The sequence below is a fragment of the Etheostoma cragini genome, chromosome 13 (genome assembly GCF_013103735.1).
Source record: "Etheostoma cragini isolate CJK2018 chromosome 13, CSU_Ecrag_1.0, whole genome shotgun sequence".
Classification (NCBI taxonomy): domain Eukaryota; kingdom Metazoa; phylum Chordata; class Actinopteri; order Perciformes; family Percidae; genus Etheostoma; species Etheostoma cragini.
Window position 1 is genome coordinate 26,098,281 of NC_048419.1, and position 16,799 is coordinate 26,115,079.

At 41.7% G+C, this 16,799-nt stretch overlaps 2 protein-coding genes across 3 annotated transcripts in view; both read left to right on the forward strand.

Moving 5' to 3' along the window:
• The window catches only part of slc23a1 (solute carrier family 23 member 1), a 14,393-nt gene extending 5,242 nt beyond the window's left edge, over window positions 1-9,151 (forward strand). The window contains exons 6-15 of the mRNA XM_034890712.1: window positions 172-239; window positions 848-1,029; window positions 1,271-1,391; window positions 2,295-2,451; window positions 6,008-6,155; window positions 6,242-6,347; window positions 7,075-7,204; window positions 7,541-7,684; window positions 8,289-8,384; window positions 8,788-9,151. Of these exons, the coding sequence (XP_034746603.1) occupies window positions 172-239; window positions 848-1,029; window positions 1,271-1,391; window positions 2,295-2,451; window positions 6,008-6,155; window positions 6,242-6,347; window positions 7,075-7,204; window positions 7,541-7,684; window positions 8,289-8,384; window positions 8,788-9,035 (1,400 nt within the window). The 3' untranslated portion in view covers window positions 9,036-9,151. The remainder of the gene's footprint in view (window positions 1-171; window positions 240-847; window positions 1,030-1,270; window positions 1,392-2,294; window positions 2,452-6,007; window positions 6,156-6,241; window positions 6,348-7,074; window positions 7,205-7,540; window positions 7,685-8,288; window positions 8,385-8,787) is intronic.
• A 1,051-nt stretch (window positions 9,152-10,202) lies between these two features.
• mat2b (methionine adenosyltransferase II, beta) overlaps window positions 10,203-16,799 on the forward strand; it is a 10,218-nt gene continuing 3,621 nt past the window's right edge. Inside the window, exons 1-3 of one of the 2 annotated variants that reach the window (XM_034890543.1) lie at window positions 10,317-10,397; window positions 10,767-10,841; window positions 15,518-15,715. In XM_034890543.1, coding sequence (XP_034746434.1) covers window positions 10,368-10,397; window positions 10,767-10,841; window positions 15,518-15,715 — 303 coding nt within the window. In that variant the 5' untranslated portion in view covers window positions 10,317-10,367. Of the gene's footprint in view, window positions 10,398-10,766; window positions 10,842-15,517; window positions 15,716-16,799 lie in introns of both variants that reach the window. The other variant, XM_034890544.1, reaches the window with a different exon arrangement.

The window sequence follows — 16,799 nt, forward strand, 5'->3', positions numbered from 1 at the left end:
CTCCTGGTTACCACCCGCCTGCCTGCCTGCTGTCCTCATCTCTGCATTTGGGTCCAATCCTCACTCCTCCACAACAATGTCTCTGTCTATATGTCTGTGTCTCTGTATGTCTGTCTGGCTGTCTATCTATCTGTCTCTCAATAAGGGGTTTATTGTTTCTTTCCTTTGCAGAAACAATTTATGGGAACTGGAGTCTTCCTCTCAACACCTCACACATCTGGCATCCACGCATCAGAGAGGTACCCTATGAGGATCTGCAGGGGTTTTGATTGGTCCAGGTGACATCAGAGAGGTACCCTATGATGATCTGCAGGGGTTTGGTTGGTCCAGGTGACATCAGAGACGTACCCCATTATGATCTGCAGGGGGTTTGATTGGTCCAAGTGACATCAGAGAGGTACCCTACAATGATCTGTGCAGTGGGTTTAGTTGGTCCAGGTGACATCAGAGAGGTGCCCCATGATGATCTGCATGGGGTTTTGTTAGTCCAGATGACATCAGAGAGGTACCCCACCAAAATCTGCAGGGGGTTTGGTTGGTCCAGGGGACATCAGAGAGGTGCCCTATGATGATCTGTGCAGAGGGTTTGGTTGGTCCAGGTGACTTTAGAGAGGTACCCCACGATGATCTGCAGGTGGTTTGGTTGGTCCAGGTGACATCAGAGAGGTACCCCATGATGATCTGCAGGTGGTTTGGTTGGTCCAGGTGACATCAGAGAGGTACCCCATGATGATCTGCAGGGGGTTTGGTTGGTCCAGGTGACATCAGAGAAGTACCCCATGATGATTTCCAGGGGGTTTGGGTGGTCTAACCCTCGGCACAGTTGTTGATTTATCGTGTGTTTCAGATCCAGGGGGCCATCATCGTCTCGAGTTCTGTGGAGCTTCTGATTGGTCTGTGTGGGTTGCCAGGTTTGCTGCTGGAGTACATCGGCCCTCTCACCATCACTCCAACCGTCTCACTGATTGGGCTGTCTGTCTTCACCACAGCTGGAGACAGAGCTGGGTCTCACTGGGGCCTGTCTACACTGTGAGACACATGTCTGCCTGTCTGCCTGTCTGCCTGTCTGTCTGCCTGTCTGCCTGTCTGCTTGTCTGTCTGCCTGTCTGCCTGTCTGCCCTAATAAACTCAACAAAAACCTTTCTGACAGACAAAACACTGTCTCTCTCTCTCTCACTGTCTTTCTTTCTCTCCATGTCTCTCTCTCCCTGTCTCTCTCTCTCCCTATCTCTCTCTCTGTCTCTCTCTCCCTGTGTCTCTCTCTCTGCAGGTGTATTTTCCTCATCGTGCTGTTTGCTCACTACCTGAGAGAGACGTCACTACCTGTTCCTGTTTACAGACGGAAGAAAGGCCTGTCGTCCACCAGAGTCCAGATCTTCAAAATGTTTCCTGTAAGTAACAAACTGCTGAGTCAGTTCCGCTGAGTCATCTCTCAGAGTCTAACGCTGTGTCATCTCTTAGAGTATAATGCTGTGTCATCTCTCAGAGTCTAATGGTGTGTGATCTCTCAGAGTCTAATGCTGTGTCATCTCTCAGTTTATCGCTGTCATCTCTGAGTCTAATGCTGTGTCATCTTGGATTCTGATGCTGTGTCATCTCTCAGAGTCTAACGCTGTGTCATCTCTGAGTCTTACGCTGTGTCATCTCTCAGTCTAACGCTGTGTCATCTCTCAGAGTCTAACGCTGTGTCATCTCTGAGTCTAATGCTGTGTCATCTCTGAGTCTAATGCTGTGTCATCTCTCAGTCTAACGCTGTGTCATCTCTCAGAGTCTAACGCTGTGTCATCTCTGAGTCTAATGCTGTGTCATCTCTCAGTCTAACGCTGTGTCATCTCTCAGAGTCTAACGCTGTGTCATCTCAGAGTCTAATGCTGTGTCATCTCTCAGTCTAACGCTGTGTCATCTCTCAGAGTCAAACGCTGTGTCATCTCTGAGTCTAATGCTGTGTCATCTCTGAGTCTAATGCTGTGTCATCTCACACAGTCTAATGCTGTGTCATCTCTGAGTCTAATGCTGTGTCATCTCTGAGTCTGATGCTGTGTCATCTCACAGAGTCTAATGCTGTGTCATCTCTGAGTCTAACGCTGTGTCATCTCTCAGAGTCTAACGCTGTGTCATCTCTGAGTCTAATGCTGTGTCATCTCTCAGTCTAACGCTGTGTCATCTCTCAGAGTCTAATGCTGTGTCATCTCACAGAATCTAATGCTGTGTCATCTCTGAGTCTAATGCTTTGTCATCTCTGAGTCTAACGCCGTGTCATCTCTCTGAGTCTAATGCTGTGTCATCTCTCTCAGATCATCCTCGCCATCATGGTGGTCTGGCTCGTTTGTTATGTTCTCACGGTAACCGACATGTTGCCCAGCGACCCTGATTGCTACGGACACAAGGGCCGGACAGACGCCCGCGGGGACATCATGGCTTCATCTCCCTGGTTCAGAGTACCCTACCCCTGTAAGACCTGAAACTCCCTAGGTAGGGGTACCCTACCCGTGTAAGACCTGAACCTCCCTGGTTCAGAGTACCCTACCCCTGTATGACCTGCAACTCCCTGGTTCAGGGTACCCTACCCCTGTAAGACCTGAAACTCCCTCGTTCAGGGTACCCTACCCCTATAAGACCTGAAACTCCCTGGTTCAGGGTGCCCTACCCCTGTAAGACCTGCAACTCCCTGGTTAAGAGTTCCCTACTCCTGTACGACCTGAAACCCCCTGGTTCAGAGTACACTACCCCTCTATAACCTGAAACTCCCTGGTTCAGGGTACCCTACCCCTGTAAGACCTGGAACCAGACAATTACAGGCTGCGCATGGTTAGTATGATCATATGATCTAACATATTCTTTATACATCGTCCCAGTTTGAGAGATGATCTAACATATTCTTTATATAACGTCCCAGTTAGAGCTGATCTAACATATTCTTTATGTACCGTCCCAGTTAGAGAGGAGTTGATCTGAGGCAGGATTCTCAAAAATGACTGCCCTCAAAACTAAATACCGCAATCGTGCACAAATCGAGGATGATTTGAGGCTATGTTTAGTGATAATAACAATAATAAAGCATAAATTAATATCAGAGGTCTGGTGCCAATTCCCAATTATAGCAATAGCCTAGTAATGATAATAGGCCTACTGATGATGATGATAATAATAATAATAATAATAATAATAACAACAATAAAGCATGTAACCTCATAAAAAATATATAGCAATAGCCTAGTAATGATGATAGGCCTAATACTACTCATAATAATAATAATAATAATACTAATAATAATAATATCTGCAAGCTCACATTAGAAGTCTGGTACTACTGCCAATTATAAAAATAGCCTAGTAATGATAATAGGCATACCTACCGCTACTGATGATGATAATAATATTAATAATAATAATGTGGGCCTAAAAATAATAGCCTATCTATCTATCTATCTATCTATCTATCGTTCGTGGTGTGTGGGGCATAGGGCACTAGGGCCCCAACTGCAATGAACCAGCTTTGGGGGGGCCCAGCTTGCAAAAGTTTGAGAACCCCTGATCTAACATATTCTTTATATAACGTCCCAGTTAGAGAGATGATCTAACATATTCTTTATATAACATCCCAGTTAGAGAGGAGTTGATCTAACATATTCTTTATATAACGTCCCAGTTAGAGAGATGATCTAACATATTCTTTATATAGCATCCCAGTTAGAGAGGAGTTGATCTAACATATTCTTTATATAACATCCCAGTTAGAGAGGAGATGATCTAACATATTCTTTATATAACGTCCCAGTTAGAGAGGAGTTGATCTAACATATTCTTTATATAACGTCCCAGTTAGAGAGGAGTTGATCTAACATATTCTTTATATAACATCCCAGTTAGAGAGGAGTTGATCTAACATATTCTTTATATAACATCCCAGTTAGAGAGGAGATGATCTAACATATTCTTTATATAGCATCCCAGTTAGAGAGGAGTTGATCTAACATATTCTTTATATAACGTCCCAGTTAGAGAGGAGTTGATCTAACATATTCTTTATATAACGTCCCAGTAAGAGAGGAGTGGATCTAACATATTCTTTACATACCATCCCAGTTAGAGAGATGATCTAACATATTCTTTATATAACGTCCCAGTTAGAGAGGAGATGATCTAACATATTCTTTATATAACGTCCCAGTTAGAGAGGAGTTGATCTAACATATTCTTTACATACCATCCCAGTTAGAGAGATGATCTAACATATTCTTTATATAACGTCCCAGTTAGAGATGATCTAACATATTCTTTATATAACGTCCCAGTTAGAGATGATCTAACATATTCTTTATATAACGTCCCAGTTAGAGAGGAGTTGATCTAACATATTCTTTACATACCATCCCAGTTAGAGAGATGATCTAACATATTCTTTATATAACGTCTCAGTTAGAGATGATCTAACGTATTCTTTATATAACGTCCCAGTTAGAGATGATCAAACATATTCTTTATATAACGTCCCAGTTAGAGATGATCTAACATATTCTTTATATACCGTCCCAGTTAGAGAGGAGTTGATCTAACATATTCTTTATATAACGTCCCAGTTAGAGATGATCTAACATATTCTTTATATAACGTCCCAGTTAGAGAGGAGTTGATCTAACATATTCTTTATATAACGTCCCAGTTAGAGAGGAGTTGATCTAACATATTCTTTATACACAGTCCCAGTTAGAGAGGAGTTGATCTAACATATTCTTTATATAACGTCCCAGTTAGAGAGGAGTTGATCTAACACATTCTTTATATAACGTCCCAGTTAGAGAGGAGTGGATCTAACATATTCTTTATATAACGTCCCAGTTAGAGAGATGATCTAACATATTCTTTATATAAAACGTCCCAGTTAGAGAGATGATCTAACATATTCTTTATATAGCATCCCAGTTAGAGAGGAGTTGATCTAACATATTCTTTATATAACGTCCCAGTTAGAGAGGAGTTGATCTAACATATTCTTTATATACAGTCCCAGTTAGAGAGATGATCTAACATATTCTTTATATAACGTCCCAGTTAGAGAGGAGATGATCTAACATATTCTTTATATATAACGTCCCAGTTAGAGAGGAGTGGATCTAACATATTCTTTATATAACGTCCCAGTTAGAGAGGAGTTGATCTAACATATTCTTTATATAACGTCCCAGTTAGAGAGGAGTTGATCTAACATATTCTTTATATACCGTCCCAGTTAGAGAGATGATCTAACATATTCTTTATATAACGTCCCGGTTAGAGAGGAGTTGATCTAACATATTCTTTATATAACGTCCCGGTTAGAGAGGAGTTGATCTAACATATTCTTTATACACAGTCCCAGTTAGAGAGGAGATGATCTAACATATTCTTTATATAACGTCCCAGTTAGAGAGATGATCTAACATATTCTTTATATATAACGTCCCAGTTAGAGAGGAGTTGATCTAACATATTCTTTATATATAACGTCCCAGTTAGAGAGATGATCTAACATATTCTTTATATAACGTCCCAGTTAGAGAGATGATCTAACATATTCTTTATTTATAACATCCCAGTTAGAGAGGAGATGATCTAACATATTTTATATATATAACGTCCCAGTTAGAGAGATGATCTAACATATTCCTTATATATAACGTCCCAGTTAGAGAGATGATCTAACATATTCTTTATATACCGTCCCAGTTAGAGAGATGATCTAACATATTCTTTTTTTAACGTCCTAGTTAGAGTTGATCTAACATATTCTTTATATACCGTCCCAGTTAGAGAGATGATCTCACATATTCTTTATATAACGTCCCAGTTGGAGTAGAGATGCAGTAACTCTCAGCCATCACCTGGAAAGCGCTTCTAATTGACTTTGCTAGTCTCCGTCCATAGCAACGGGATCTGTTGGTCCATTTCTTTAACTGACTTTTTTAACTGAACAGTTTTATTTAATAAAAACTGACCTCCTGCATCTGCTCCCTTTGCATCCTGATAGGCCAGTGGGGGTTGCCAGTGGTTACGGTTGCTGCGGTGTTGGGGATGTTGAGTGCCACCATGGCTGGCATCGTGGAGTCCATTGGTGATTATTATGCCTGTGCTCGGCTGTCTGGAGCCACGCCCCCTCCAGTCCATGCCGTCAACAGGTGAAACAGGAAGTGGAAGTGATGTTTCCTCTCTGACAGACTCTACTCCCCCCACCCCCCGGTGTTTTATGGTGTGTTTCTTTCAGGGGAATATTCACTGAAGGTGTCTGCTGCATCATTGCTGGTCTATTAGGGACAGGAAATGGCTCAACCTCCTCCAGTCCCAACATAGGCGTTCTGGCCATCACCAAGGTAACGGAGGCCAGACACACCTGTTAGATGTTGCTTTTATAGAAACGTCCTGGTTGAATGAGTCAACACTGAATAGATATTTTCCTATACACCTGATCATAAAGGATCAGTATCCCACACTAGTGGAACCAGTCTGGTCAAGTCCTGAGTCATGTAACTCACTCCAGTTCTCACCATAGGATGGATTTTTGAATGTTGACCCTGTGTGTTGGGTGGATGTTTGAATGTTGACCCTGTGTGTTGGGTGGATGTTTAAACGTTGACCCTGTGTGTTGGATGGATGTTTGAATGTTGACCCTGTGTGTTGGATGGATGTTTGAATGTTGACCCTGTGTGTTGGGTGGATGTTTGAATGTTGACCCTGTGTGTTGGGTGGATGTTTGAACGTTGACCCTGTGTGTTGGGTGGATGTTTGAACGTTGACCCTGTGTGTTGGGTGGATGTTTGAACGTTGACCCTGTGTGTTGGATGGATGTTTGAATGTTGACCCTGTGTGTTGGGTGGATGTTTAAACGTTGACCCTGTGTGTTGGATGGATGTTTGAATGTTGACCCTGTGTGTTGGGTGGATGTTTGAATGTTGACCCTGTGTGTTGGGTGGATGTTTGAATGTTGACCCTGTGTGTTGGGTGGATGTTTGAATGTTGACCCTGTGTGTTGGGTGGATGTTTGAATGTTGACCCTGTGCGTTGTAGAGTGAATGGTTGATTGGTTGAACCTGTGTGCAGGTGGGCAGCCGGCGGGTGGTGCAGTATGGCGCAGGTATCATGTTAGTTTTGGGATCAGTCGGGAAGTTCACGGCACTGTTCGCCTCGCTGCCGGATCCCATTCTTGGAGGAATGTTCTGCACGCTGTTCGGTGAGTCATGTGTTCAGAAACATCTGGAACAGGTGTGTTGGTGATGTAATAATATATATTCATGGTGTGATGTAATAATATATTCCAAGTGTGTTTGTGATGTAATAATATATTCCAGGTGTGATGGTGATGTAATTATATATTCCAGGTGTTATGGTGATGTAATTATATATTCCAGGTGTAATAATAGATTCCAGGTGTGATGTAATAATATATTCCAGGTGTGATGTAATAATAAATTCTAGGTGTGATGGTGATGTAATAATATATTCCAGGTGTAATAATAGATTCCAGGTGTGATGTAATAATAGATTCCTGGTGCGTTTTGTCTCTTAGGTACAATCACAGCCATCGGCCTATCTAACCTGCAGATGGTGGATCTGAACTCGTCAAGGAACCTTTTTGTTCTTGGGTTCTCCATTTTCTTTGGTCTGATGTTGCCCACGTACCTGGACACACACCCTAACTCCATCAACACAGGTGAGAGGGTGTAGCCGTGCTGCGTCCTTTACCTGGACACACACCCTTCGCCTTGGTAACGGCTCCTTACTAACATGGTCATTGCGTTCCTGCCTGCTGACGTTGGGCTGTGAACAAGACTGAGGTTTTCTGACGTACTGGTTGGAGTTTTACTTACAATATTACGATTAGCTGATGCTCTCCCAGCCTGTGACTTCCCGTTAGCATTCACATGCCGATGGCAACTAAGGGTTAGATTCTCGCCCAAATACATTTGGGACAATCAACCATGCTAGCATGTAGCTAGCATGTAGCTAGCATGTAGCTAGCATGGCCGTTTTCACCTGTGCCTCTGTGACTTTATCAGCGTCCGACATCCTCTCAGAGGAACCAGCCAATGTTAGGAGTTTCCCTTTGTGCCTCCACAGCCTGGTTATGTTTGCTATAATTAGCATTGTCCCATAGCGTGTCCCAAGCTAACGTCTGTCAAGGGTTTATTAAACAATAACAGAATAGGATCAGACAGCAAGGTTAGAGAGACAAAGGGAACACAGACACTAAATACACCCCGGGTAACGATCAATTCTGTGTGTGTGTGTGTGTGTGTGTGTGTGTTTGTGTTAAGGTCTCGCTGAGCTTGATCAGATCTTCACTGTTCTTCTGTCCACTGAGATGTTTGTTGGAGGTTTTCTGGCTTTTTGTCTTGACAACACAATACCAGGTAACACACACACACACACACACACAAACACACACACACACACACACACACACACACACACACAGACAGACACAGAAACACACACACACATACACACATGCTCAGCTGTTACTGTGGGTGATAGCGTTGATTGAGATAAATATGTCTCATGGAGATGAAGAGAAACATGCATAAACATGGTGTGTATTTCTGTGAGTGTGTCTGTGGGTGTTTCTGTATGTGCGTGTGTTTGTGTGTGTGTGTGTGTGTGTCTGTGTGTCTAAATCACATGATCCAGAGCAAAGTGTTGAAAATAACATTAACGTATTGTTGAATTCATTAAATTAACGTGATTTATATGTGTATAAATATATATATATACATGTACTATATATACTGTATATATTGTTGTTTGTGTGTGCAGGATCAAGACAGGAGCGAGGGCTGGTTGTGTGGCGGTCTCCCTCCTCCTCTTCCTCCTCCTCCTCTTCCTCCTCCTCCTATGATCTTCCTCTGGGGATGGATGTGATCAGACGGACTCGCTGGCTCAGACGGTTTCCCATCAGCCCCTCCTTCACAGGTTTCTGGGCGTCTGACGCCTCTCTGCGCGACGAAGAGGGGAGAGAGGAAGAGGAGGCCTCGGACGCTGACAAGTCCACCACCAGGATGTGACTGTTTTAGTCTCCAGTTAAATAAAGATGTGAGAATGTTGATTAGTTGGCGCTACGAGGGGCAGCCACTGTTACCATGGAAACCTTCAAATATTCAGACAGTACACAGGACTGATGTCATGATCTGAGGTTCAATAAAGTGGGAAAAAACTAATTCAAGTTTTTAATTCATTTATTTTTTATTTAAAGTGAAGAGAAGACACTGTTTCAGAAAAGGTGTGTTAGCTACATGCTAACTACATGTTAGTTACATTTTAGCTACATGCTAGCTACATGTTACTTACATTTTAGCTACATGCTAACTACATGTTACTTACATTTTAGCTACATGCTAGCTACATGTTACTTATATTTTAGCTACATGCTAGCTACATGTTACTTACATTTTAGCTACATGCTAGCTACATGTTACTTACATTTTAGCTACATGCTTTTTTCACAATTTACAGGTATAAACAGGTAATATAAAGATAATATACAGGTATTATACAGACATATACAGATACTATACAGATATACACAGGTAATATACAGTTATATACAGGTAATATACAGATATATAAAGATAATATACAGGTAATATACAGATATATACAGGTAATATACACATATACACAGGTAATATACAGATATATACAGGTAATATACACATATACACAGGTAATATACAGATATATACAGGTAATATACACATATATACAGATATATACAGGTAATATACAGATATATACAGGTAATATACAGATATATACAGGTAATATACACATATAAACAGGTAATACACAGATAATATTGTCCAGTTTTAAACTCACTGATTTAGTGTTTGAATCAGAGAATTAGGGAGCAGAGAGAGAGGTGTTTGTCTCTGTGTGTGTGTGTGTGTGTGTGTGTATGTGTATGTCTATCTGTGTGTCTCTCTGTGTGTGTGTGTCTCTGTGTCTGTGTGTGTGTGTGTGTCGGTGTGTTCGTGTCTCTGTGTCTGTGTGTGTGGGTGTCTGTCTGTCTGTCTGTCTGTCTGTCTGCGTGTGTGTGTGTGTGTGTGCGTGTGTCTGTGTGTGTGGAGGGACACGGTCAACAGATGGGTACACCAGAATCAGAATCTGATTCTGATTCAGATTGTGATTCTGGTGTAACCATCTGTTGACCGTGTCCCTCCACCCTCCGGAGCAGCAGGGGGCGCTAATCGCTGCTGCAACAAATACCAGAAGAAGAAAGAAGAATAACAACATCCGCCTGACTCAACGACTGGGATTGCTCCGTCTACTGGTCTCCACCGGACTCTGCTGGTCTCTATCGAACTCTACCGGACCCAGGTGGTCACAGAGGATCGAAAATGCCTGGATTTGAGTTAACTGTTTCGGAGGTAACGTCCCGTTTTTTCCCATAACAGCTAGCATCTAGCTGTTAGCTGCTAGCAGATGATGTTTTGAGTTGAACCTCTGCTGTCCCCCGGGTTACACTCTGACCCGGTTTACAGAGACTCATCCGGGACACAGAATCACTGTTGACAAAGCGAGTCCGTTTTTATCTCCCGTCCCTCCGTGTTTCTGCTCTGTTAGCCTAAATGCTAACCCGCTAGCATCACCGCGACAGCTGCTTTACGGCAAACAGCTGATCGGCGTAGACCGGAAGTAGAAGAGAGAAAATGAACTGCGCATCATCATAAATAGTCAGAAACAATAACTAATCTAATAACTAATAACTAATATCAGAGTCATATTAATCTAATCAGACAGAAGCAGAGATGAGCTGCGCAGGCGCAGAACTGAGAATCATCTTCAGCCCAGGCCGCGTGCAGCTGGTTCAGGTAAATACCTGGACACTGCCAACAGGCTAACATGCTAACTGCACTAACGGCCATCTGTGCTAAAAGGCTAACGGCTACCAGAGGATATGTTTCGCTGAACCAGAGATTTAAATAAATAAGTAAATCAATATGGTTTTAAACTCTGAAAATATTAATTAGATCAAAGTTTGTTGTCGGTTAAGTTACTAAGGAAACTAACATGAACATGTTTACAAAGAAAAACCCAAAGTTTCAGGCAATAAGAAAACAGTAAAACTGTTGATATTGTGAAGAGGAAGTCCTTAACAGTAAATATTATTATTATTAATATTAATATTAATATTAATAATAATAATAATAATAATAATAATAATAATAATAATAATAATAATAATAAACATTGGTATTGTGAAGAAGAAGTCCTGGGGCCTGTTGCACAAAAGTAGAGTAAAGATATCCAGGATGAATGGAAAAGTGCAGCTTGACTTAGTGTGATCTGCTCATCGCGGCTTAATCGGTTACACGTTACCAAGCCAGGATGAACAGGTGGAGCTATGTCCAGCCAGGTGGAGATAACCAGGATGATAAGGTGGAGCTATGTCCAGCCAGGTGGAGATAACCAGGATGAACAGGTGGAGCTATGTCCAGCCAGGTGTAGATAACCAGGATGAACAGGTGAAGCTATGTCCAGCCAGGTGGAGATAACCAGGATGAACAGGTGAAGCTATGTCCAGCCAGGTGGAGATAGCTGGGATAAGTGCACGTTCACGGCTTTCTCACATAGACCACTGTATCGATCCCAGATTTCCTGATGCAGGGATGGAGAAGACGCATGCGTCATATGTTTCACCCAATGAGCAGCAGCTTAAATGGAAAGTAACAAGTAGGGGAAGGATTTAATATGGAAAGTGACGAGGAGGTGAAGAATATAATATGCAGAAAGGGAAATACGGCTCTTATCAAACGGAGAGAAAAAGCCCAACAGACTATAGCGGGCCCGACTGAATGTGTATGGATGTAAAAATATCTCCTTAGCCTATAGTTGGTTATCTTGAGATAACTCTTGATATGAATTGATACTATAAATAAAATTGAATTGAAAAATTGAATATAGTCACTCCACATTTTTACAGAGTTGTAGGCTACACTGTGTTTTAATTGCTTTAAATATGCTAGTTTCATGTTTCTGTTTTTATGTGATAAATGTGCTGGTTTTACTGTATAGTGTCTTTGACTAGCGTACCATGTAAAGCACTATATAAATAAAATGTTTTAGTATTTAGCCTTTGCCTTAAAAGTGAGCAGAGGGAATAATGTTCCTGGGGAAATGGACCCTAAGGACTTAGGACCTAGGCTTAATTTCAAACTAGGGCTACAAAATTAATCGAATTTTAATAGCGATTATTTTTTTTAAAGCGTCATTTCATAGAACGCTCCAGGTTTTTTGCAAAGCCGATCTACCGCTACTACCGTCTGCTCATGAGCCAGTCAGAGTAGTCCCTGCACCCCGTGCAGCTTAGTTTCTAGATGTAGACGGTCCCAGAGGACAGAGTAACGGGAGGAAAACTCAACAGATAGCAGTCGGTAATACGTCAGTGACAAGGTTTACCAGTTTACCTAAGTAAACGCAACATTTCTTTCCCGTGTGTGTTGTTTTTCAGACAACAGCAGTGAGCAGTGATAGTCGGTGCTAGTTAGCGTCTGTTAGCTGTTAGCTCCTCTAGGACGCACCGGTGCTAATGTCCTTGCATCCGCTGCAATGCTGTTTTTATGGCTATGGTTTAATTTTGCGTTAAATGACCCATTTCGTCTGTAAAGCCGTGCCTGTGTTGGATCTTTCTACGCTCTCTCGTCTTACTCTCCGCGCCCGGCCACACAGCGGCCGCCAGTCCACACTTCTGACATTTGTCTACAGTTTTAATTTTTTATTAACACAGCTGTATATTGTTAAATATGAGGGGCAAACCTGTATTTGTACCAGTGTTTCCGCGGGTAACACTGCTATCGCGGCCGCCACGGCAAAGAACACAGGATAAGTTATTGAATGCAACTAACTTCAGTTAGTAGAGTAACAGCGTGAGACGGAGCTGCTGGACCTGGACCAGGACCAGAGATTTGACCCATAGCCAGAATATCATAGTTCATAAAAATGCAGCGCAGTGACAATACAGACATTTCACACACACGACGTGTGTCTCCGCCCTTCGAGCCGTGCTGGACCCGTTCATAATGAGTCAGCCGTCTCTCTGTGAGTAGCGTCCATCACACTCCCTCTCGCAGTTATAAACAGCCTATGTGACAATAAAATTTGTTTTGGTTAATATCAACAAATAATCGTGAGAATAATCGCGATCAAAATTTTGATCAAAATAATCGTGATTATCATTTTGGCCATAATTGTGCAGCCCTATTTCAAACCCTTATTCACAATGTGAGGACAGGTTTTACAACCATATGCACCAATCTCTGTAACCTATATCTAATTCTTTGTACAATTTAATGTTCATACAGAACAATCAGAAAGGGACAACAACTAGAAAAAGTGACTTCAATACATGCTGTGAGCATATGTCCTTTATTAGAGAAGGACAAGCAACAAGAACATGAAATCATGAATGTATTGGTCTCTGACCAGTCTGCCATTATTATCATCTGGAATATCACTACATTAATATCATCTGGGAATATCGCTACATTAATATCATCTGGGAATATCGCTACATTAATATCATCTGGGAATATCACCACATTAATATCATCTGGGAATATCGATACATTAATATCATCTGGGAATATCGATACATTAATATCATCTGGGAATATCAATACATTAATATCATCTGAAATATCGATACATTAACATCATCTGGAATATCGATACATTAACATCATCTGGAATATCACTACATTAATATCATCTGGAATATCACTACATTAAAATAATCTGGGAATATCACTACATTAATATCATCTTGAATATCACTACATTAATATCATCTTGAATATCACTACATTAATATCATCTGGAATATCGATACATTAATATCATCTTGAATATCACTACATTAATATCATCCGGGAATATTGCTACATTAATATCATCCGGGAATATCACTACATTAATATCATCTGGAATATCACCACATTAATATCATCCGGGAATATTGCTACATTAATATCATCCGGGAATATCACCACATTAATATCATCTGGGAATATCACCACATTAATATCATCTGGGAAATCTGGGAATATCACTACATTAATATCATCTGGGAATATCACTTCATTAATATCATCTGGGAATATAACTACATTAATATCATCTGGGAATATCGATACATTAATATCATCTGGGAATATCGATACATTAATATCATCTGGGAATATCACTACATTAATATCATCTGGAATATCGATACATTAATATCATCTGGGAATATCGATACATTAATATCATCTGGGAATATCGATACATTAATATCATCTGGGAATATCGATTACATATCATCTGGGAATATCGATACATTAATATCATCTGGAATATCGATTACATTAATATCATCTGGAATATCGCTACATTAATATCATCTGGAATATCACTCCATTAATATCGTCACACTTAATCTTCGGAGCGCGTCCTGTATAAACCTGAAGCTGAGACCAGGGACGTTGCGCTGCTCTTCTCTACTTTTACAGAGAGAGTGGACACTGCCGCGACTGCCGCACGCCAGGCAGCCTCTACACACCACCGTCCCACCGGTAAAGGTCCCACTCCGCATCAGGGTGCCAGTGCCATTCCTAACCATCTAAACAGCTGTAGTTGGGTTTAAATCCAACTCACAACAACAATAGTGACAAGTAGGCTAATGCATGTTAATAAAAATAAAGCAGAACACATGCAGAAGACAACGGAATAACTGTTCAACACGTTTATTTTGGATCAGACGGCGGCTGATTACACACATGAGACTCCAGGATTAATCTTAGCCTGGCTGTTAGCCTGGCTGTTAGCCTGGCTGTTAGCCTGGCTGTTAGCCTGGCTGTTAGCCTGGCTGTTAGCCTGGCTGTTAGCCTGGCTGTTAGCCTGGCTGTTAGCCTGGCTGTTAGCCTGGCTGTTAGCCTGGCTGTTAGCCCTGCTCTGGGCCGGATCTGGACCAGGCTAGCCGTAAATAATAAATCTCCATGGTTACTTGGCTGGTCTTAATTCAATCCGGTTTTGTGCAACCGAGTCAAAGCTAAATTCATCCAGGATAACTAGAATATCCCGGCTTAATCCCTTATCGTATTTTTGTGCAACAGGCCCCTTAACAGTAAATAATAATAATAATAATAATAATAATAATAATAACAATAATAATAATAAACATTGGTATTGTGAAGAGGAAGTCCCTACCTGTAAATAATAATAACAGTAATAATAATAAACAGCCAGCAGATTTATTTATGATTTTACAGTTTATGATCAGTGGTTTAATGTAAAATGGCTACAGAGACAACCCCCCCCCCCCCCTTTCTGGAAGGAAATGTCCAGATTCTTTCTTCCATTGACATCTACATATATGTACACGCTGTAATGCAGACTGTAGTTCTGTTGTTCTGTAATGCTGTAGTTCTGACTGTAGTTCTGTAGTGCTGACTGTACTTCTGAGTGTAGTTCATACTGTAGTGCTGACTGTAGTTGTTTGTGTGTTCAGGAGGAGGAAATGGTGCCGGCGGCTCCGAGTGTCCTTGTTACCGGGGCGACGGGTCTTCTGGGTCGGGCCGTTCTCAGAGAGTTCCAGAGCAGCGGCTGGTTGGTCAGCGGGATGGGATATCGGAGGGCCAGGCCCCACCTCCTCCGCTGTGACCTCACAGACGAGGACGCCGTCAGAGCGGCGATGCAGCAGCTCAAGGTATACATATACATAGAGATATTTATATTATATATATATTTACTTATATATAATATATATCTACTAAATGTATATATTTGAATGTGTTTCAGCCAGATGTGGTGGTCCATGTTATACATACAGTACAGGCCAAAAGTTTGGAAACACCTCGTTCAATGAGATCCTTTATCTTCAGGACTATTTCCATTAATAGATTATCACTGAAGCATCAGAACTACGAATGAACACATGAGGAGTTATGGACTTAACAACAAAGTAGAAATAACTGAAAACATGTCTTATATTCTAGTTTCTTCGTAAAGCCGTACCTGTGTGGATCTCTCCTCTACTCTCTCTCCTCTACTCTCTCTCCTCTACTCTCTCTCCTCTACTCTCTCTCCTCTACTCTCTCTCCTCTACTCTCTCTCCTCTACTCTCTCTCCTCTCCTCTCTCTCCTCTACTCTCTCTCCTCTACTCTCTCTCCTCTACTCTCTCTCCTCTACTCTCTCTCCTCTACTCTCTCCTCTACTCTCTCTCCTCTAACGCTCTCTCGTCTCACGCTCTCTTGTCTCACTCTCCGCGCCCGGCCACACAGCGGTGCTGGTCCACACTTCTGTCTACATTTTAGTTGTTATGAACACAGCTGTATATTGTTAAGTATGAGGGGCAAACTTGTATTGGTACCAGTGTTTCCATGGTATCTCTGCTATCGTGGCGGCCACGGCGAAGAACACAGAAGAAGTTATTGAATGCAACTAACTTCAGTTAGTAGAGTAATAGCGTGTGAGATGGAGCTGCTGGACCTGGACCAGGACCTGGACCTGGGCCTGAGATGGGATCCATGGCCAGAATATTATAGTTCATAAAAATGCAGCGCAGTGACCCGTTCTTAATGATCAGCAGTCTCTCTGTGAGTAGCGTCCATCACACTCCCTCTCGCAGTTATAAACAGCCTATGTGACGATAAAATTAGTTTTGATTAAAATCAACAAATAATCGTGCGAATAATCGTGATCAAAATTCCTGGGCTTGTTTCCTCTCCTTAGCAGTGGTTTCCTAGGCTTGTTTCCTCTCCTTAGCAGTGGTTTCCTAGGCTTGTTTCCT